A 22,965-nucleotide genomic window follows, 5' to 3' on the forward strand; every position below is an offset into this window, starting at 1 on the left:
ATCTTGCTGGGATCCTATGACCCCAGCTGACTTCCTGCCCTTTGGGCAGGGGGCTGGACTCGATGATCTCCTGAGGTCCCTTTCAGCCCTGATGTCTATGAAATCTATGAAATTCTCTCCCCATCCCCTGCTGACCGCCCCAGGGGTGGTGCCAGGCTAGTGCTCGCTGGTCTGAGCACCAGCCCAGCCCTGCAAAGGCATGAAAAATGAATCCTCGAGGGAATCTGAACACATGTTTCCTAAGGACCTGTGTTCTATAGCACCTTCAGCTAATAGCTGATTTGCTGAGGGTTAATTTCACACAATCGGCCCTTTTAAAAGCAATCTGCAGCCCTGAATATGTGTTATGTCCTGACTGTAGAGCACTTTCAGGGGCCAGACCATGTGAAATATGTAACTTGTGTAAGAGCCCTTAGTAGCCTAACTAAGGTGGGAAAACTGGGGCAGCAGCTCCAGGTGCTAACATAGGGATTGAGTACAAAAAATAGTAGCTGCCACTGGTGCTAGCTAGCCAGAAGCTCCTGTTGTCCCATGCTCTGCCATTGTCCAGAACACAAAGCTGCTGTGTTGCACCTCTGGACATTCTGGTTTGTGAATGCTGCCCATCCCAGCTGTGATTACACAAGAAACTTTCCCTTGTGGTGTATTAATCCTATGCATCCAATGAAAAAGGGTTAATGGAGACATAAGAAAATCCTCCTTCCTCAAAAAAAGAAGTAGAGAAGCTGAGTTTAATTTCAGTTATAAACAGATTTGGTTTTCAAAGAACAGGGATGAGAAACCCCTGAATGATGTGTCCATGCTGAAGAAGCTGACCCAGGAAGAAGATGCTCAGATACAGATTTACTGACAGTTAAATTGATTTTGGAGACACTGGAGTGATCAAGATACTCCTTTTTGGTTATTTTTGCCCCTTTCATTCTTTTGTTGCATTGACAGTGCATGTTTAGCTAAAGTGGGGAACAATTTTATGTGAGTAAACCATTTGCAAATAGCAAGAGAAGAGACCAACAATTCTTCCCTTTCCACTGGAAGTTACAGCTTGGCAGCATACTTAGTTACTCCTTCCACAATTTAACAAAACTGCTTACACAAAAATAAGCTTAGAAAGTTAACATCAGCTCTTAGAAGCTGAAAATGAAAGCTGTTACCATGGGACCAGACAGCTCTCTTTGGACCACCAGCATATTCTCTGCAGATCACTGGGATCAATGGAACGCTCCTCCACTCCCCAGGTGGATGAGTGTTCAAGTCGTTCCAGATCAAATACAGAAGTATGAGGATTTAATATTTGGTTTCCACAAATTCTCAGCTATGGAACTGGCTTCCTCTGACATTTATGCTAGGCAAAACTCAATAACTCATATGGTCACAGACAGCAAGGACAGAAGGGGCACGGATACAGCCAAAGCAAATTCATTTTTAGAAGATGAATTAATATTCACAGAAAGTTTTTAAAGTATTTGCCCTGCTCTAAAAATCAATGAATGGTATATTCTAGTAACCTCGAGATCTATTATTCTGATAATGTCATATTTTAATTAGAAGCCAATTCTTTAATGGCTTGATCAAGACAGACCCTAATAAAAAGGGAAAAACTTCCCATCCAACTGTAAGGAGTAAGTGCCCAATCCTGTAATAAAGAATTTGGACATGGATCCCTGCATTTTCTTGGAGCCATGTTCAAGTTACTTGGTGTCTATGGAATACAAATATCTGCCCATGTGGTTCTTTATACGGAAGACAGGCCTAAGGTAAAAACTGAATGACTTGGTGTAAAAACTGTAACACACAATACTGGTACAGAGGTTTCGCAATACTGACCAGTTTAGCTTACTGTCTTTTGCAGTAACTGATATTATATGCTTCAGACAGATCATAATGATAACACACTAAACTCCAGTACTGCCACTGCTGCTATCAGAAAACATGATTATTAACTATGTGCCTGAGCCCAAAAAAGGGAGAGAAAGCTAAGTGAAGAATAATGGGAAAAATCATAGAAAGTAATCACGTCAGTCAAATTGTATTTGGTTTTAATGTCTAGAAAATTTAGACATGGATTCATAACACATACTAATGTCAATCATAGGTCTGTTGCATTACTCAAAAACCATTCATTTTCTTTTTTCCAAACTGAATAGCAGTAGCCTTTGAAATCAGGAAGTTTGACAGACAAAGCCTATTGTTTTGGATGACCACTTCATTTAGAATAATTACTCACCTGCATTTAAATTCTAAGTTTGTGTGTGTTTCTCACCCTCTTACTTACATTGTAATAGTCTGTTCATAAGGCAGTATTTTGGAGTGGACTGAGAGGTTTTAATCTCGTATTAATGTGATCTTAATATCGAGGTGATTAACTGTTATATTACAACTTACATAAATATCCACCTCACTCTAGTAAGGCAGGATTTTTTATCCAATGGAACATGGCCCACAGGCAAGTTGAGAGGGCTGTTACTGGTAACACTCAGAAATCAAGGGGAAAAAATCAAGCATTGAAATCCCACAGTCATTAAAGTGCTCCAAAAATGGTGAAAAAGAAACACCACCACCTCTTGCTGCTCCCTTTTTTTTCCTATCATGCAACCTCTTATCCAGCCTGCAAGATTTTTAATCTTCTCCTTTTTCCCTATTTGTTCAGTGCTCATCTGCAAAAAAGGTGATATAGTAGTGCAAGAGGCTGTGGAGCTGAATGTAAGAGTGTCTTCATTTTCACTGATTTGTGGGGGAAGGATAGAGGAAGCCAACTTAAATACATTCCACGTGATCTCCATCAGCTTTCCAGTAAAGCACTCCAACACAGACAAGAGCCATAGCAGGTCTCCCCATGAAATATTATAGCTGATATGATCATATAATACATGCAAGCAATTGGAAACGTCTAAAGAAGCCTGTCAGAAAGAAATTATGAGTGACAGGGTGGCTACTGCCTTGGAAACCCCTCCACCGTTGGTCCAATCAGCCTGGATTTAGACTAGGGATGAAAATTACACATAAATCAGGTTAAGTGATCAGAAACTGGTTTAAACCTGTAACAGAACATACGTTCAGTGCACATAAACCAGTTTCAAAATGTCCAAAACAGGCTTAAAATAAACCTGGCTGAATGCAGTATCAAACTTGACTGATCGTGTTCCAAACAATTTATGGAACTTCCATCCCAAAACCCTTCCTGTTTTAAGTTAAATCAGAGTCCCCCAGCACCCCAGCATGCTTTGCAGCCCTGGGCTGGGCTGTGCTATCTGTTCCAGAGAGCAGGTCTAGCCCTGCCCCTCTGTTGTCTAGCTGGAGCAGGGGCGGAGCGTGGCTAGATGCTGGCCTGGCATAGCCCTCTAAGGCAAAGAGCCCAGGAGGACTCTCCCCTCTTCCCCCAGGGGACTGGAGCCAGGGTCTGCCTGGCCAGGCAGAGCAGCCCATCAGCATAACCCCCACACTTGCTGCTACAGCAGCAGGGGCAAGGGCTTGGCCAGACATCGGTCAGCATGGCCCTGCCATCTGCCTGCCTCGCTTCCAGCTCAGGCTGTGGTTGAGGGCTGAGCCGGGGTGGCCTGTAGGCTCTGCTGAGCGTAGATGTGGAAGGGCTGGGCTGGGCTGGGCTGGGCCGTGGGTGCAGGGCCCTTCCCAGCCAGCTGCAGCTTGGGCTGAGGCCACAGGAGCTGCGCGCACAGATTGCTCCCTGTTCCCAAGCCAAGCCAGGCTGTCATGGACCTACAGCTAGCTGGGAAGGGCCCTGCCCCCATGGTTTGGGCTGGCCACTCCATACCCAACCTCAGCAGCACCTGCAGCTGGCCCCACTCAGCCCCATCCAAGGATAGCAGATAGCAGGGCTGGCCCGGGCTGGGCCACAGGGGTGGGACCCTTCCCAGCCAGCTGCAGCTCCATGACAGCCCAGCCCGGTGTGCAAGGGTAGCAGCTGGTCAGGTAGCAGCACCGAGGCAATCCTGCTGTAGCTGCGGGCAAGCGCCTTGCAACTGGACTGGCCATGCAGGATGCGTTAATTGTGCCTGCAGCTGCCTGGGCCAGTTTGGAGGCACCATCAGACCCAGAGCCCAGCAGGTGGCTGCTGCAGGGGCTCGTGTGTCTGCAGCCACCGCACCCCCTGAATGCTGCAGAGGAACAACAACGGGAAGGGGGCGCAGCAGTGGTTGTGGGCAGCCGGTGGATGGCTGCTGGGCTTCGGCCCTGCCAGTGCATCCAAGCTGGCCCAGACAGCTGCAGGCACAGTTAACACAACATGCGCAGCCAGTCTGGGAGCAAGCCAAGTGAGTGAGCTTCAGCCTGAGCTGCAGCAAATTGGGAAGGGCCTGGCTCCTATGCGCCCACCCTTAGCAGTGTCCATAGGCCAGCCCAGGTCAGCCCACTCCCAGCTCCAAGTGAGGTGGATGGATGGCGCCAGGCCATGGGGGCTCATCCCAGCTGGCTGCAGTTTGGGCTGGGGCCATGGGAGCTGCGCATCCAGATTTGCTCCCAGCCCCCCTTGCCCAGCTGCTGCGGTAGACAGGGCTCTCCCCCTCCTCGTCCTTCTCCCTTGCCTTGGGTGGGGGGACGGGGAGTCTGGCCATGCCCCCACTATTGCTGCTCAGTGCCAGCCACGTGTTGGGGTCTGGCCGCATTCCCTCCCCCCCAAAAAAGTCTGGCAAGGACTCCTTCCCCTCTCCCCCTCCAGGCACATCCCAGCAGGGGTCCCTGCAGGCTAGGGTGCGGGTTTAAACCCCTCCCCAATCACAGTTAGCCTGCCGGGGCCTGGCCACATCCCCCCTCAGCTCAGCTTCCCTCGGCCACTACAGGAGGGAAAGAATGGCTTGCTCTACCACCCCTGGCTGGTGACCTGAGCCACTGCAGGCATGTGCCTGCATTTCCAGAATCAAAAGTGAATGTCTATTCACCTGCAAATTGGTTCAATCTACGCATGTTAGACTAACCTGCAAAGACTGAATCAATTCAGGCTCAGGCTTTTTGAGCTTTGAGCTCAGGCTTTTGTACTTAGCCTTGGGAAACTTCAGATTAACTGCAAGATCCTCCTGTTCTTTGTGAGGGAAGTCCTGTAGTAGATTGAAGTGTATGAAATCAGGGGTGGGAGGAGTTAAGTACTCCAGCTTTTGAAGACTGGTCCAATGTGTGTGAGTCTTATTAGAATTTTCAGAGAAGACTAGAGCACAAGATAGACCTATATTACTGCAAATCTGCTTAAATGACTGTTGTGGTCCAATGCAGTACAATACTTTGCAGTGCACTGTAACTGTGCTGACAAAATGCAAAATTACAAACCATGTGAACACTGAAAAACATCACCTGATGTGCCTGTGTTGCTGCCTTTTCGCATCCTCCCCTAGTCTGTTTAATGATGGCGACCTGCTCCGAGAGGATGGGGTATAACTCCCAACAGTTTTTACAGTTCCATTAGGATTATTCTGCATCTGTTGAAGTAGATGTGGTGAAAGGCTGCGGTGTGAAGAAGCAGAAGATGAGGCTGACCAGTCAGGAATGTTGTTGATGTTCAGGTTGTTATCGCTGTTAGAGCGAAGCAAGACACGAGGTGCTGACAACGTGCTCTGGGGCCTCCGTCTCCTGTTTGAATAGGTAGGAGCCTCTCTAAATGGCACTATATAAACAGGGAGGAAAAACAACTATGGTAATCATATTTGATTTTACCATTTATGCATATTTATCATTCCTTAAAAAGATTGAGCAACATATGGCACTTCTTCCTGACACTTAGGAGATGATACAGAGTGAGAAACATCTACCTCAACTGATTATTTAATCACGCTAAATAATGGGATAATATTTAAAATGTAATTAAAGATGTAAATGGCTTTCACATGTAACATACTTACTGGTTTTAATAAGCAGTTAAGCACCACAGTACTGGAAACATCAATGGTGTAAGTACAAAAGTACAACAAATGGTTTGAAGTATGGTCTAGTAATAACAAATATATAGATTTTTGCCAAGGTTGATTCTCATCACCATTTTCTCTCACTTAAGCATCCTCACACAAGATTAGCAAACTTAGCTGATCTCACACAAACTTATTCCTTGTACTTTCTTCTGGACTCATTTTTCTATAAAGACCTATACTGAGAGTAAGCATTCTTAATTCAAGCCTCCGTTGGAAATCTTTAGTGTTAATGGCTACCTTATATTCACCTACCAGGTTAAAAATTGAGGGCATAGATTCTTCTCCTCTTAGAATTCCATTACACTGATACAATTCCTAGGTGTTTGTCTGCCATTCTACTCTAGACATTTCTACTGCACCTATTACTAGTGTATGTAGAACAAAAAGTGCAGTGTCCTGGGGTAATATGCTCAATTCCACACCCATATGCATCCAAATCTGAACACAGAAATATATCATTTAACTAATTATGCACAATAAAAAATAAATACAAAATTAGAGACCTAGACCTGAAAACACACTAGTCCAATATGGCACAATGCTACACTTCTGGCTCTGCTCCTATAAGTAAATGCTACATACCAAGAATCTCCATTTTCTGCAGTAGTGAGTCAATTTAAGTGCAATTTAAGGAAGTAGTTTCCAAATAAAAGGTTTCTAATGCACATCAGAGTTGATGTTATTTCTGATCTCATAAATTAATAAAAGGTCTAATTCCAAAAACGCTTATTCTAGTTCTTACTCATACAAATAATCCTATTAATTCCGATTAAACAATCCTAGGAATTGCAGGACTGGATCCAAATGTAGAAGTCTACACATGCAAATTAACTGTATCATTAACAAAAGTCAGCCTGCTACTGTTAAGAAGAATTTGCTGAGCCAATTAGGTGCACTGCAACTTTCCAAAATTATATTTCAGTTAAAAGGAAAAAATTACAGAAAATGTTATATATTTATAATACCAGTCAGCTTGAAAAATGACTGAGTACTCAACACACTTATATTAAATGGAATAATAATACTCATACTATAGAATACAGATGACACCATAGTTATCAATATACACCAGAATCACTTTATCCCTCTGGATTGCAGCCACTTCTGGGGTGAAACACAGAAAGTGTTTTAACATCACAATACCATTATACACACTTTCAAAACAGGAGATGAAGGTATAGCTGCAGGCAAAAAGAATGGAATTACTCATGTAATTTTCACTAGAATCAGTTCCTGATTAACTGTGATCCTAAAGGATCACATTTTAAAAGACAGTAAAATTTCCATTTAGTTGAACATCTTATTTAGATAAGTTTTTTCTTATAAATACTACCAAAAAACCCCGTACATATATGAAAATATTTTTTATAACATTGTTTTACAATATTTTATTTTAAGCAAAATTAAGAGGAGTGGTCTTTACCTACAAGCCTGTTAAAATGAGATTTAAGAGTGCTAAACTGACAAACAAATGTCAGTAGTCTATAAAACCTCTATGAGAATTTGATTTTTTAAGTATGCCCATTTAAAAAAAATGTCTCACGTTAACACAGTTAGTAGGAATTGTGTTCCTAACTAACTAAAGGACTTCTGTAACTACCCTGAAAGGCTCATGTTAAGGTGAAGGCTCACCTATACTTCTTACGGAAAATTCCTAACACATACTGCCAAAATTAACATATGGTCTTAAATTCTTGCATATTATTTACTGCCTCGGTGGAATACTCTATCTGTAGTACAATCTTGACATAGCCAGTCTAGTATATGGTATGGCTGTACAGGTTGTATATTCCTTTATTTCTGATATTTAGCACAGTGCTCTGGTAATGATTAACTGAACACATGCAGATCTTATCCAGTAGCTAAGGGTAAAATATTGACCGAAAATGTTATTTATACAAAATATTGTGGGTACTTGAAATACAAGTCTGCTTATCAGAAGTATAATCTTTCTCCTACAAAAAGGCTTTGGGAGTTTTGCTCTTGATTTCAGTAGAAACTGGATCTGACCCTTAGAATCTAATTGTTCATGAGTTTAACTGTGAATATTCTAATGTAGAGTCTTCAATTCCATTCATTTTGTGAACTAACAAATAATTATATTTATTTAATTTTTATTATAATTATTGGAAGATTTTTTTAAATCAATCTGCATATGGCTCAAATATCAGAGGAGCAATTGACAGAATGAGCTGAGACTTTCTGAGCACATTTACATGGACAAGTTTCAGGAGAACCAAAATATGCATCCCCTTCCAAATGAAAAATTATTAACATGCTCGCCAAGTCTCACATTAAATTCTTTGCCCACTGTGATCTTCATGTGAATAGATTTTTAAATCTTCATTTTGAAATTAACTTTTGGCTACCAATTTTGGATACCAATGTTATAATCCTAAAAAGAGATAGCTGCAAGCAAAATTAACCTCTACTTTTTTAAATAAAGGCATGGATCTGTTCTCTGTTAAAGCAATACAGAAGAAAGAATTTATTATACAAATAGACATGTGCCCCAAAAAATCATTTGCAGAAAGAGTTAAAAATAACCACTTCTATGCCTAAAATGATTAATATTCCACCCAACTGTTTCTTTTACCCGGCAATCTGCAAACAGTAAGTGGGTGGATATTTTTTTAGCTACTTCTTGCATTGCATTATTATTTTCACAATAAAAAATAACTACAAACACAAAAGATGAAACAAAAATATGCATGCTTTAAACTCTGTGGGACTTAGTATTCTTCTAACAGTCCATGATTTCCAAGACCTTATGAACTACTATTGTAAGCCTGTTTGGAGAAACAAATATAAAATGACATGAAAACACCTGAATTAATTTCATGCTTCTAAGTTTCAAATGATTATTTCTTTCTGTCAAACCTAAGAATGAAACAGTACTTTCCTACAGCTCTTGAAATGTTATTCCTAACAATCTATATATTTGAAGTGGCAATTAAGGAGCATTTAGTGATAAATATTTCTTATGTGTCTTCCAATGAATTACTTAGGAAGCAAAACCTTTTCTATAAACTACCTGAGTTTTTTGATACAAGCTAAAACAAGTAAGACACATCTTAGATCTAATAATTAGTTACCTAAATGAATGCTTTCACATAAAAGAATTTTGAAAAAAGAAACTGCATCAATTGGTTAATTATAGAGTAACGAAGCAGATCATATTAACTGTACACAAGAAAATATCAGGTCTCAAACATCAAGTGTTCTTCTTTCATTGCTTACCTTCTTTCTTTGTTAAGGCATTTAACAAAGACTTCATTTTCCCTTTTACTTCAGCAGCAATCCCCTCATTATATAACCTTTGCTGGGAAGGAAGAGGAAAAAAAAAAGCTACCCAGTTTCTATGTGTTTTAACTGCCTGCACCCTGACATAAGCAGCAGGTTTCTGGGCACTGTGTAATTGCAAGCATAGCTGGGCATGCAGTACCCAGCGTTCTGGTGACAAAGCCCACCCCACATTCTGTCTGTCAGCTGGGAACCAACTGTGCGTAGACTGGAGCCGCTCAAAAAAATCTTGCTATCTTTCACAGTATTAGTCATGTGAACACCACCACCACAGTCTTTCAGACGTTACTCTGCTTTTGTAATCACTGCATTTGTGAACAAGCAAACACAGGACAGAAGGAAGGAAAAGCAGCACAGGCTAAGAAGGGTCAAAAAAAATTAATAATTTGTAAGGGAAGGAGAATCATTCATGAAAAGATACCTTATAGCAGCACTTTGGAAGCTACAGTAAGTGAACAGCTGATCTTGAAAGAGATGGGAGCTACTGAATAAGTGCATTTAGTTTCTTAAACTTGTATAGCCAACCCTGAGTTAAGATGCAGTCTGTGCTTTTTCACATTATTTTGCTTGTCATTTGTAGTGCTGACAAAAGTCAATTCTAGAGAAGGTGTGCAGAAAATTAACAATAAACAAGCCTCACACTAGGCCTACATTAAAAATTTAGACAAAACTGCCACTAAACAGAATAATTGAACCTGGCCTATATTCCAGTTTGAAAAGGATCAGACACAAGTACCAATTATTTTCCACTCCTCCTCCATTATGGTAATTGCACTGAAATAAAACAGAATTTCTTTTTGTACATGGAAAAAATTATTATAATACAACCAAACTACTCTATTCTATGTATATGACAGTAAATAAATACATTATTTAACCAGTGCAGGTTTTTAAAGTCTCATTTCTGGGAAAAGTCTATGGATACCTGTGAAAGTAAGTGCAAATGTGCTTGTAGGGAAAGAGTAAACATTGCAAATAGGAAATGGGGGTTTTGCATTCACAATGAAATTGATGTTCAGCTGCTGCATTATTCTATGCTAGAGATAAGTATAAATATTGCAACAGTGCGATATAAGAATTCTGACAAATAAAGATTAAAAACATTCAAAAGGCTAATCAAAACTTTAGTAGTATACATCACAAAAATATACTAATAAATAGTAACTCCATTTCAGGAATCTGCGCTGATCATTAAAATGGTATCTTCTGTTAAACAGTGGAAATTATAGTTACTAAAAATACTGTTTCTAAAATTAAAAAATGGTGAAATGTGCAACTGGTTTACATGGATGGGTTTTACCTCCTTACACCAAATAATATCATCATCTATGCAATAACATTAGCAACCGCTAATTAAAAAGCATTACAAAATTAGCAAGCATAAATAAGTAATTTGAACAGTTTAGGATTCATTTAATATAGCTCTTAATTTTTAATGAAAAGAATGTGTCTCCAAAGTGGCCTAATTGCAGATTTATCCTTTTTTAACTTTAGGAAAGTAAAAATTTAGTTCATCAATTTGAAAGAAAATAAGAACAATCAAAGCAAACATGAAGCATGAGTTTATATAGAATGTTAAATGAACAGATTTGACATGTGTCACAGATTTGCATAGAAAACTTATGGGCACTGAAATGGTCTTTATGACTATCCATCCATAGATCTCTGCAAAATGAGCTTGAACTCATATTCCCATCTTTATAAACATGTGTATTTTATTAGGCCTGCAGGGTAAGAATCAAAACAGCTTCCAGAACAACTGCCACACCAGATCCAGAAAGTTTCACTAACCTAAATTCATCTACTTCTGTGTTTTGGAAAGACATCCTTCCATCTTAATCTCACCAATTCTTGTTTAGAATTGAGATTGGGAAAGGAGTTCCCTAAATTAATAATACTTAGTATTTCTATACTGCCTTCTAACCAAGCCTAGCAAATATCTTTAAAAGAATTAATGACTTCCGCATTGGTACCTCTGTATGTATATCCTATTTTACATATGGGCAAAAGGAGACATTCAGACTCAGTGCTGCACAGTACAAAAAATGCAGCCCAAGAGAAAACAACTTTGTGCCCTCTGGAATTTGGCCTACTTCAGGGACTAAGATGACCCTCAGCATAATTAGCATTGAACAAGCTTTACTTAAAGTGCATCCACCGCTATTTTGAAGCATGGGACACTGAATTCATGTGACACTGGAGGCACTTTCATTACAGCAGCTCTCAGAGTCGCTTTAATTAAAGTACCCTGCCATCCCGGAGCACATGTAAAGACACCCTTTGGGACAGCAATCATCTTTTGCTGTGGTGTACTCCAGCAGCTAGCTCAATGGTGTCTTTATGTTTGACAGAGAACTTTTGGTACCATCACAAAATAAATAATAAAGAAGTATGGAATACAAAGAATGGAAATGGGTATGTAACTGAAATTAGTGGATAGAATTAAATCCTTCAGGCATAAATCATAAAAAAGATTGAGTCTTATTTTTTCCAGTCTAACAATACATTTTAAATGAAAACTCTCTCCTATCCAATCAAAATAATTTATCCCTTGCAAATAAAGATAGCAAAAATATGGAAAAGTAAGCACAATGCAATAAACAATACATGTATTCCTTGCCGAGAGGAAGAACCCTTCCCTAAGTATTCCACCTCAGGCTTTTCATTAAGCCTAGTGGAAGTTTGCACAACTTTTGGAGTCAAATCCATGCAGATGCTTACATAGGCCTGGTACAGACATTACACTTTTACTGCTATAAGTACTCAGAAACCAATCTAAATCCATAACTGTACAGAATCTATGGACATACAGACTGGTTTTAAAATGGCAGAACCCAGTCTAAGGTAGACCTGGATCGATATGCACTCAAACTTAATCTATTTAGGTTAGACCAGTACATAGCAATTCTGTACCAGATGCCCCATCAATTCATATTGGGTCACTTTCTGCCAGCAGCCCGGTTGCTTTGGGGCTCCCCGTTAGCACCCTTTGCAGAGAGACGCACTAGCATTCACCCCACACTTGGCTGTTCTGGCTTAGCGCCCGGTGGGTCCTACCCCTGGGTTGTCACAGAGTCAAGCCAACACAGCCTCTCTCCCCAGCCTCATCTCCTGCCTCCAGCCAGCTGCAAGTGGAAAATAAAGATAACTGATTCATAATTAATTTATTCTAAAGCATCTATATTGTGTGACGTGTTCATAGGTTAGAAAATAAGAAGGGTACGTATTCATTAGGGGTGTGCGAAGTGGGCCCTATTCAATTCAAATTCAGATTCAGCCTGAATCAGGGGCAGTAATTCGATTCATTGATTCGGATCACTGTCCCTGATTTGATTCAGCCAAATCCAAATCTGAAGATTCGATGCTGATTTGGAGAACCAGTGATTCAGACATAGACACAGCTCTAAAAGTTTTTTCTACATACCTTGAGGTAGCAGGAGCAGTTTGTGATCACTGCGATGCTGGGGAGGATGGAGCATCCCTCAGGAAGTACTTCCGATCCACTTCCAAGTCTGCTGGGGAGCACGCTGGGGCCTCCCCCATGCCTCCCAGGCTCAGCGATCGGCAGTGGGGGGAACCCAGGTGCTCCCCCGACCCAGGAGGCACCAGTCACTGAGCCAGAGGGGTGTAGGGAGGGCCCCCAGCGTGCTCCCTGGAAGACCCAGAAGTGGACTGGAAGTGCTTCTGGTCCGCTTCCAGGTCTGCTGCTGAGCACACTGGGGAGCCCCCCATGCTTCTGTGGGACACTCCATGTGCCCCAGCATCGCAGCACTCATGAACCCCTGCTACTTAGAGGTATGTAGAAAAAACATTTAAAGCTGTGTCTACGTTTGAATCTCCAAATCTTTCCAAATCTCTCTAAACTGATTTGCAGGGTTCCAATTTGATTCGGAAAAATTAAAGGGTCCTCTGATCCAATCTGGATTCAGAGATTCAGCCACCAAATCGGACTGAATTGCCGCTGAATCAGGGACCGAAGCTTTGCCTAGCCCTAGTATTCATTTGAATATTTGTAGACAAACTGCATTTACAAATTACAGGTGGAATGCCTTAAAACACTCTCAGTTACTACTGGGAGGAAGGATGGTTTTTGGTGGCTCCAGGGCCCCTTGAAGCTCAGCACCAGTGACAGCTGGCAGCAGGATACATTTAGCAGCCTGGGAGGCTTTCACAGGGAAGCAGGGATGGGGGGCTCCACTGAGGGAAGGATTGGGCCCCGTAGAGCTTGGTGACAGCTGCAGCCAGTGGGAAGTTTGTGCTGGGCAAGAGAAAAGGAGGCTCCCCAGCTTCCTGCCAACACCTGCTGTTCACTGGAGCTCTGAGGTTCCCAATCCTTCCCTTGGCAGAGCCCCCCAGTCCCTACTGCCCAGCATGAGCCTCCTGAGCTGCCAGGCCTGTCCTGCTGCTGACTGCCACTGGGACTGAGCTCCAATGGGTCCAATCCTTCCTTTTAAGAAGTGCCCAGGCCACACCTGATTGGCTGCTGGGCATGGGCAAGCATGCCTCCAAGCCCCTGCCATTACTGTGAACCCTCCCCTGCACCCATCCCTGAGCTTCCAGGAGATCTCCAGAGCAGGTCACCATGGCATACCTGGCAGCTCAGCTGGTGGTGGCAGGGTGGGGCATGTGCCATGGTGACTCACTTTGGGACTCTCCTAGAAGCCTAGGGCTGAGCATGGGGGGAGGGTTCACAGTAATGGCAGGGGGTGGGGGTGCGCTTGCCTATACCCAACAACCAATCAGGGTGGTTCATATGCTCTTCTGTGTTCAGCAGTCTCTGGCAATCTCTCCCAACGGGCCCCCTGGGAATTGTTGCAGGAGTGCCCCCAACCTGCTGGCCTTGGCCAGTGCAGGCAGCCTGCATGCCCCTCCCTACCAAAGGGCAAATGTGTGTTCTGTTCACTTCTGAGCTAACCTACACCACTTACAGAAACCCATATAGGTTTGAACGATTCTGCTTTGGGCTTTTTGAACGTCTGTTCTTAGCCATAGTGTCAGCTTATATATGTCACCAAGTGGTTTCCAGTGCTTTAATAGCACTGTAGGCACTTGAGGCACGATGCCTATATACTGTACAATGCAGAAAGGCTCAGAAAGTATTATGGTTCATTCACTGCAGTTCACATACAGTAAAAGAAAACCTAACTAGGAAGCAGGTGCCAATCAAAATCAGTCCCAGAAGGTGTTTTTCATTAGACTGTTGCTGAAGCAGTCACATTTCATCATCCTGAGGTTTCTAATCTGTAGTATGTTTTATATTCAAAGATATAAAGAATATACTAAAGGCATTTAAAGATTTTCAGACTTTGGAAGAAAAAAACCCAACCTTTTCAACAGCGATGGCTCACTGTCCTTGTTGGATTTATCACCTGATAAGTGATTTTTTTAGTCTGTTTCACTTCCTATCTCTCCCATCACAGAATATGTAATTTCTTCTAGCAAAGAAAAACCTGCTTCAAGGAAGATGACTGGCATATTTTCTAATAAAGCAACCATGGAAGTCAATAGTAATCTATTGCCAACTGCACTTACTGCTGTTTTCAAGTTACTGACGTATTTGCTTTATTATAGCTTATTAAAATATTTTTGTTTTAAATGAAGTTCTAAAAATAGTACTGTAGAGATAGAAAAGATAAAATACTAGCTATAAACACCTTTTTAGAAGGATGTTACAGCTTTATAAAGGTCCCTCAGTGTAACCACCTTCAACTCAAAATTAAAAATCCATTTGGCTACCCTAATCCCCAGTGATAAAAAACAGTTTACAGTTCTATAGTATCTTTAGTCTGAGGGCCACGGTATACCACCAACAAGTGAATTATCTCAAATCATTTCGCCATCTCTTGAACAGGAAGATCTGCAAGAAGTCTACTTGGCAATGTCTATGGTAAGATAAGGGTAATGATGAAGAGATCAAAGTACTGAAGTGAACCCCATACACATGGGAGTTCTCTCCTTATGGCATATTGGTTTATTTACTTTTATGTTGTGCATGCTAAATGTCAAATTTTTAAGGCATTTAGTTGCTTAGTTTCTGTTGATATCCATGGGAGTTAAGCATGTAAATAGCTTTATATGCCTTTTAAAAATGAGGAAAACACCTACTTACCTACAACTGAGTTCTGTTTGCTCATTCATCCTACCAGCTCACTCTCTAAAACACGGATTTTTCATATTATGATATTATATAGTTGCTACTGCCAAATTTTATTTACTTGTTAGCACTGGCCCTTTTGAAGCTATTGCCAGGAAAATCCCACTCCTCATGTAAATGATTTCATTTTTATAGCAACATGATTTCATAGATTTCATAGACATTTGGGCTGGAAGGGACCCCGGAGGATCATCGAGTCCACCCCTGCCCCAGGGGCAGGAAGTCAGCAGGGGTCATAGAATCCCAGCAAGATAAGGATCCAAATGTGTCTTGAAGGAGTTCAAAGTGGGAGCTTGAACTGCCTCCGGTGGCAGTCTGTTCCAAACCTTGGGGGCCCGGACAGTGAAGAAGTTCTTTCTTATGTCCAGCCTGAACAGCGGAGTTTGTGACTGTTCAATCTTGTCATCCCCTGGGGGGCTCTGGTGAACAGACGTTCCCCCAGATCCTGATGAGCACCTCTGATAAACTTACAGATGGCCGCCAGATCACCCCTGAGCCTGTGCTTTTCCAGGATAAAGAGCCCCATGACTTTCAGCCTCTCATCATAAGGTCTGTTTTCCTGACCTCTGATCATGCGCGTGGCTCTCCTCTGCACTCTCTCAAGCTTCTCCACATCCTTTTTGAATTGTGGAGCCCAAAACTGGACACAGTACTCCAGCTGCGGCCTCACCAAGGCCGAGTACAGTGGGAAAATGACATCCCGGGATCAGCTTGAGAAGCATCTACGGATGCAAGCCAGCATTTTGCTCGCTTTACTAGCTGCAGCATCACCCTGAAGGCTCATGTTCATCTTGTAGTCAACCATGACTCCCACGTCCCTTTCATCCGTAGTGCTAACCGGCATAGCACTACCGAGCCTATAAGCATGGTGCAGGTTTTTCCTCCCAAGGTGGACAACCTTGCATTTTTCGGTGTTGGAACGCCATCAGGTTCTCATCTGCCCATTTCATGAATCTGTCCAGATCTGCCTGGATCACCCTCCTATCCTCAGGTGTGGATGCTTTACCGCAGAGTTTGGTGTCATCGGCGAACTTGGCCAGCCTGCTTCTGACACCAGTGTCCATATCATTGATGAAGATGTTAAACAGTATAGGCCCTAGGACAGAACTTTGTGGGACCCCACTGGCGCACCAAGATGATTGGCTCCCGTTGACCGCCACCCTCTGGGTCCTACTGCAGAGCCAGTTCCCCAGTCAGTGGATCGTGGTGACATCAAGGCCGCAGTTAGCCAGTTTAGCCAAAAGGCTAACCCATTTGAACACATCTTAGCAATTGTGACACATCCTGTGATTTTGTTCAAATTTTGTCCCTCTGCAATTTGTAGAAGTGAATTTTATCTTCAAGTATATTGTAGTCCTCCTGTATGTAAAAGTACTAAAGGCCAATTTAAAAAAGAAATGCCAAGTATTAATACACACACACATGCACACACATGCACACTCACTCTCACACACACACACACACACACACACATATATATATATAGGTACAATACAAAAACACAGACTGAAACACTGCTAAATTTAAATACTTATTATACAAAGCTAGAGACCCAAACTGTGTGGTAACAACCAGAGGCAACAAAAGAAAGACTGATTTATCAAAAATATATATTTATTGCTTCTTTCGAGAAAAATCTAATGAGAGCAAGAGTTTGCACAACTCAAGCAACCAGCAGTCAATTCAGTACTGCAAATTGCAGGCCAATTAATTCTGCAGTTCTGAGGCTGAGGCATGGAGGCCTTAGACTCAACAAACCCAGTGCTGATATCTTGAGACACTTTGAACTATTGGAGACATCATCTTATTGGTTAGATGCTTTTTTTTTCTCAATCACCACACCTTCTTCCACTCAGTCCAAAGTCTATGATAAGGAAAGGAGGCAGGGAGGCAGTAAGTAGGAAGGGACAGCAGAGGGATAAATCAGGAACAGATGGGAAGAGGCAGCAATTAAAGCGGAGGGGAGGGGGCAAGGAAAGAGTGGGGAAAAAATGTACAGCCATGTGCCAAACTTCAGCTCAGTCACATTGCTTATAAGGTATATTCTTTCCCATCATCTGTTCTGTCTGCTTCATTGATAAGCATTTCAGAGTAGGGATCTACCTCATTCTATGTCTGTGAAGAAACTAACACACCTTCATAAAAGCTGCAATTAATTAGCAGGAAGCCTCAAAAACTGACATGCCAGCAACATCCATTGCTATGTATTAAGATGAAATGCAAGGAGAGTTCATTCTTAGTTTGAACACAGAAATTATTGGCCACTGATGGGGACTGACTATGGAGAAAAAAGCTTATTCAGGTCGTGCTGTTAACAATAATAACTAAACATGCATACCTAGTGGCCACTGATTGGGATTCTGACTGTGTAGAAAATCAGCTTATTCAGATTTTGCTATTCATGGAGTTCCAATAACTACGCTTGCATATATGTATGCTTATGATTGCATTTCAGAATGAAAGTATTCAAAAGTAAATGAATACCTAACTGCTCTGCTTCAACTAGCATATGCTAACAGTCTCCATTAAAGACATGAAATTATATTTGTCCTTCTTAGGCTACTCTAAAGGTGTCAACATTTTAAGACTTACTCACCACTATAGGTCTCCCTCAGATTATGGCATTGTCAGCAAGGCAGGAGTTAAATTATGTTCAAATAGGGTGACCATATTTCCCAAATCTCAAGATAGGACACTCCCTGCTTCCCTTTCCCCCCCTGCCACCCATACAAGCATACACCCCTCCTTGGTCTCTAGCACGTTCACCTGTCTCCAACCTCTTGTCTCAGCAGGCTGAAGAGTGTGCATGTGAGGAGTGGAGGGGAATGGAGCACCACAGAGTTGGTGGGGTCAAAAACAAGACAAACTCATTAATTTCACCAAATCAAAGGAACATGCAGAACAGATGTTTAAAACTGGACTGTTCCAGAAAAAACAGGACATATGGGAACATTCATTCTGCACCCTTCTTTTCAGATCCCTAACTCAAGAAACAAACTGCCTTGTGGGATACAGGAAAAAAAAAAAATCTACACCAAAGGTGAAGACAAAAACTTCTGTAGGTAGGAAGGTAAGTGTGTATAGGAGAAACTTGCACAAGATTGAAGAGTAAAAGACAAGAAAAGAGAAACAAGGCCAATAACAAAAGAGGAAGACTTTTTCAGAAGCACAGGCTTGTGAAGAGAGAAAAGTGAGATGTGGGGAGGCTATACTAGTCACTGAGCAGAGGGAGGTAGTTAGCCATACTAATCTAAAGCCAAACAGAATGCAGGATAGATTTGCACCTTATAGACTAACTAAATCAAAGATGTATATGCTTCCATACGGGGCAACTTAATCAGAAGCATAGGAAAGCTTATGCATAAAAAGTACATACCTACCTTGCCTTCTATAATAGTCAATACAAACCTTAAAAAACATGTATAACGTCTAGCAGTGATATCAGAGAAACAGGTAATAGATGTTATTATAGTGTATGTAATAATATAATAGTATTACAGTGTATGTAATTTAATTCAAGGCACGTCTAATGGTATAAAGGAGGTGAATTTATTTAAACAAGCCTCTTAATTTCACTTATGTACTACTTCTGACTCCCCATGCAGAGCTGCTCCAGGGTGGGGCAGGAGCCGTTTTCCTAGCCTCCACCTGCTTCCCAGATCAGCCAGCTCTGCGCTGCTCAGAAGTGCTACAGGAGGCAGGCAGGGGCTGGACTCCCAGCCTCTGCCTGCCCCTCAGACCAGCCATCTCCATGCCAAGCAGGGCAGCCCTATGCCCTTGCCAGCCCCTGGTCTAGCACCGGGGGGATCCTGGAGATCCTCTTGGCTAATGCAGGGAGGCAGAGAAGGACAGGAGCAGCCCTGTACTAAGCTGCTCCAGTAAGGAGCAAATCTGCTCCCAACAGGGACCATGTGTAGATGTGCTCCCAAGAAAGCTTACTACAGAATATTTTACTGCGCAGTACATGTAGATGCGCCCAATGTTTCCCCTGGATACTCAATTTACCTTGTTGTTTGTGTGAACCCTATCCTTAAAAGAAAAAAATGCTTTAATTTTTTTCCATAATAGTCTAGAGGTAGCAGTGAACTTCAGGAGCAGATATAATACATGAAATGAATTACCTTTACCTTATTTTTAACTTCACTAGTTTTCAAGTTGATAGCATCCCTTTGACTATGGACTTGTTATCCTCCTTCCAAAATTTGTGTCTATAAGCAAGCAGACCATTATCCTGGATTGTAAATCTAATCTTTTCAATAGGAGATCACCAGTAACTGGCTGTACTGAAACACCAATAAAGCAAGAAGACAGATATGCTTAGTACTTGGCTAGAAGGATCTATTCAGCTCAGATTCTATCACCTTGAACTGAAAGAGTTCAAGTGTGAGCTCTTGACGCTGAGCTCTTTCACCTCAAACAACTGAAGATAAAACACAAAATTTTGTTACAAAGTCTCATGCTTCTTAAAACAATCATGTGAAATAATAATGATGGTACTTTTTACTGTATAGCAAGTAATATATCAGGAGAAATCCACTGTGTTTGCAACCTCCTTTAGATGCCTGGAATTATGCCAAGAATCACTTCAGGCTTTTAGGTCCTGTACACTGAATTTGGGAAGGATAACATTCAGTGTATTTGTGGGGATGGACATGCCTGGCCTCAAAATGATAATTATGCATAAAAAAAAAAATTTCATGGCCAGTCTGAAAGACCAATGCATATTATGCCTGGGAGCTTTTATATAAAAAATATACCCCATCACCCAAAATTAGCCTTTTCTGTGCAACTGAAGAAGTGGTACCGATGGGGCCCAGAGGGTGATGCATCTAGCACTGTTCAGCAGGGGGAAGGTTTTAGTCCCCTTTTTTGTGTGGGAAGGACAGAAGCCAAAAGGTAGTAAACTGGATGCTTTGAGAAACACATGTGCTTAAATTAGATTGTGCTATTGCCCCAGGTTCTCATGTTGTGTAAGAAACACTCTAATTTTGCCCTGGTGACGCATTTCTGCCATCAAAACCCTTCAAAAATTCCTGAAACCATTATGTTGTTCAGAGTTTTATTCTGTTACTTGATTTCACAACATACTGCTTTAATCTAAGTGTGAACCTCGTTAGTAAACAGTGGGACAAAGCATCTGTGCTTCCAAAAGTGTTGGTGGATTGTGTTGATTTTATTTAGCAAAGCAGCACTGCTTTCATAGAGGAAAACTGTATACAGCATCCAGTGGGAGAATCATTAGTGTCCAGCAGGAAGTACAGCTAATGTGGTTAATTGTCATACACCATGCTCATATACTTACATTAAGCCACTATCATTTACATAAACAAAGGTAAACATTTTTTTAAAGAAGTATAGGCACAGACCTACTGGGAGGGATTCTCCAAGCCTTATATCTTGCATAATCATTTACACCTATGCAAACTAAATGTAATATAATACCAATCTGCCCTGGCAACATTTTACATCCTCTTTGCACACGTGTAAATGACAACACATGGCAGTGAGAAATCAGGCCCATTCTGCCCACAGTTTTAATCCACTAGGCTCCCCACACATAAAAATACAGTTACTTCTAATTCATAGCAGAGCAAGCGAAGGAAGATTCAGTGCTATTACCATACAGCACATGCAGGACCCTGTGTTAACCTAAAACCAAGTACAGGCATTACATTTCTACTGGAGAATCACCATTTTGTGGTAGAAACCACAAACATGCAAGCATTAATTCACAGTCTCCTGGGAAAAACATGCTCCTTCTAGGAAAAAGATCTTGCATGTGTCAGCCTGAAGAAAAAAGCTCTGTCACAAGGGTGAATGCTTGTACATTCCTCCCACCCCAGCCTGATCCAGGGACTGCTCAGTATAGGGAATGGGTTGGCACTTTGCCCTGCTGACTCTTCCCCAAACCAGGCAGTTCCTAGCACTAAACTCCCAAGGAGTATACCCTGCACTATACTCCCAAAGAGAAAAGGGAAAGGGGATGAGAATGCCAACTCTGAACATGCCACATAGGGGAAATCCTTCCCCTCCCCCCACACCACACCACACATTCAAGGCTGGTGCCTGTAGCCCCACTGCTTTGCCTTGCTGTGGAGGCTCAACTACTCCCTGGTCTGGGAAGCTGTGGGGGGGGCTTTGCCTTGCTACTTCAATCTCCCAGAACCAGGAGGAAGAGAGAAGCAGCTGCTCCCCACACCTTGCTTAGACTGATCCCTGGTCTGGGGAAGATGCAGAGAGCCGAACACCTGTATTGCTCCCTCTCCTGGAATGATTTCTAGCAGAGAACATTTTTCAAAAATTTCCACCAGTAGGCATGAACTCCTGTTCAAGGCACAAGACAACAAGTCCAAGGGAGCATCACAAAAATGAACAGCCCTTGTCTGCATGAAAATAAATGAAGAAGGGTATTTTTTTAGCTGCAGCTCTTCCTCCTTCAACTCTTTGGTCCTAGTGTCTTCTACTGATGCTCTAAATCCTGCTTCTTTGTCCCTTCCTGGTTGCAGCTCCCTTTCTCTGCCTCCACATCTGGCTGCTCAGTACTGAGCTCCCTCTGACTGTCTTAGAACATCAATGGAAAATACAAGGCATGAAAGGAAGAGTAGAGGGCATGAAGGGTGGGAGCTTCTAGAAGTCATCACTCAGTGGAAATAATGGCAGAATGTTACTTCCAATGAATTATGAAGGTGAATGGGATAAAAGAGAATGGACAGGAAAAGGAAAAAAAGAGAACATAGTGCAGGCCCAGCATAGGTACTTCTGTGTCTGGAGACCAAGTAGCCTGTTTGCTGGCATTAGAAGTTGCAATTGATGGAGCAAAGCCATTATCTTTTCATTATGAAGTATAATGTGGCATAAATGTATGTGCCATGCTTCTACTTATATCACACTTTGAATGGTGGTACTTATTCCACTGACACATTTCACTAAGGATTCTCCATGGTCCCATGTGGGCTTGAGGTGTGGTTGTTGACAGAGTTATGAAATTCTTTTCCTTGGTTGGTCTGCTTCATGGCTATTCAGTCATTTTTAATGATTCCAGTGATAAAAAATAAAAAATATATTATTTCTTCTCACTCCTGTTAGCTGCACAGATTAAACACAGCGATGGAAGACAGAGGACAGGATTATATTTTGTCTTAGATATTATAAACCTAACTGTAAAATAAATGTCAAGACTTAATTTCTGGTTACACATTTGGGACCCTGCTGAAGACAGTCTATTTAAATAATGAGGATAGAATTTAACCCCCTCCCCCAGAATTATAGGGGTATAATTGAGGTAATATCTTCCCTGATGCTGGTAAGGATGCATAAACCAAACAGAAGCCAGCTAAACTCACAGATCCTAAGTGGTCTTTAAGAATTGTGCATTTCTTTAACATTCTTATGCCCTCCATCCCAAAAAGGCCTTGAACTGAAATAACAGTTAAGGTCTTTAAGGCAATTAACAGATGTTATGTTTTTCTAGGTTTAATCCAGACTACAGTTCTCCTACATCCATGTGGACATTTGTAGTCTGAATTAAAATTGGCTCCAGTCCAAATGAACTAATGCCCATTAAATGAGGATTAAAGTTAATATAGGCTAGGACAGTCC

General features: G+C 41.9%; 1 protein-coding gene across 4 annotated transcripts in view; it reads right to left on the bottom strand.

Annotated features, from left to right (window-relative positions):
- The window catches only part of SHANK2 (SH3 and multiple ankyrin repeat domains 2), a 771,218-nt gene that overhangs the window by 431,390 nt on the left and 316,863 nt on the right, over positions 1-22,965 (bottom strand). For all 4 annotated transcript variants that reach the window (XM_019551544.1, XM_019551542.1, XM_019551541.1 and 1 more), the window contains one exon: positions 5,299-5,608. In XM_019551544.1, the coding sequence (XP_019407089.1) occupies positions 5,299-5,608 (310 nt within the window). The remainder of the gene's footprint in view (positions 1-5,298; positions 5,609-22,965) is intronic.

The sequence above is a fragment of the Crocodylus porosus genome, unplaced genomic scaffold (assembly GCF_001723895.1).
Source record: "Crocodylus porosus isolate Cpor-Errol unplaced genomic scaffold, CroPor_comp1, whole genome shotgun sequence".
In the NCBI taxonomy this organism is placed as follows: domain Eukaryota; kingdom Metazoa; phylum Chordata; order Crocodylia; family Crocodylidae; genus Crocodylus; species Crocodylus porosus.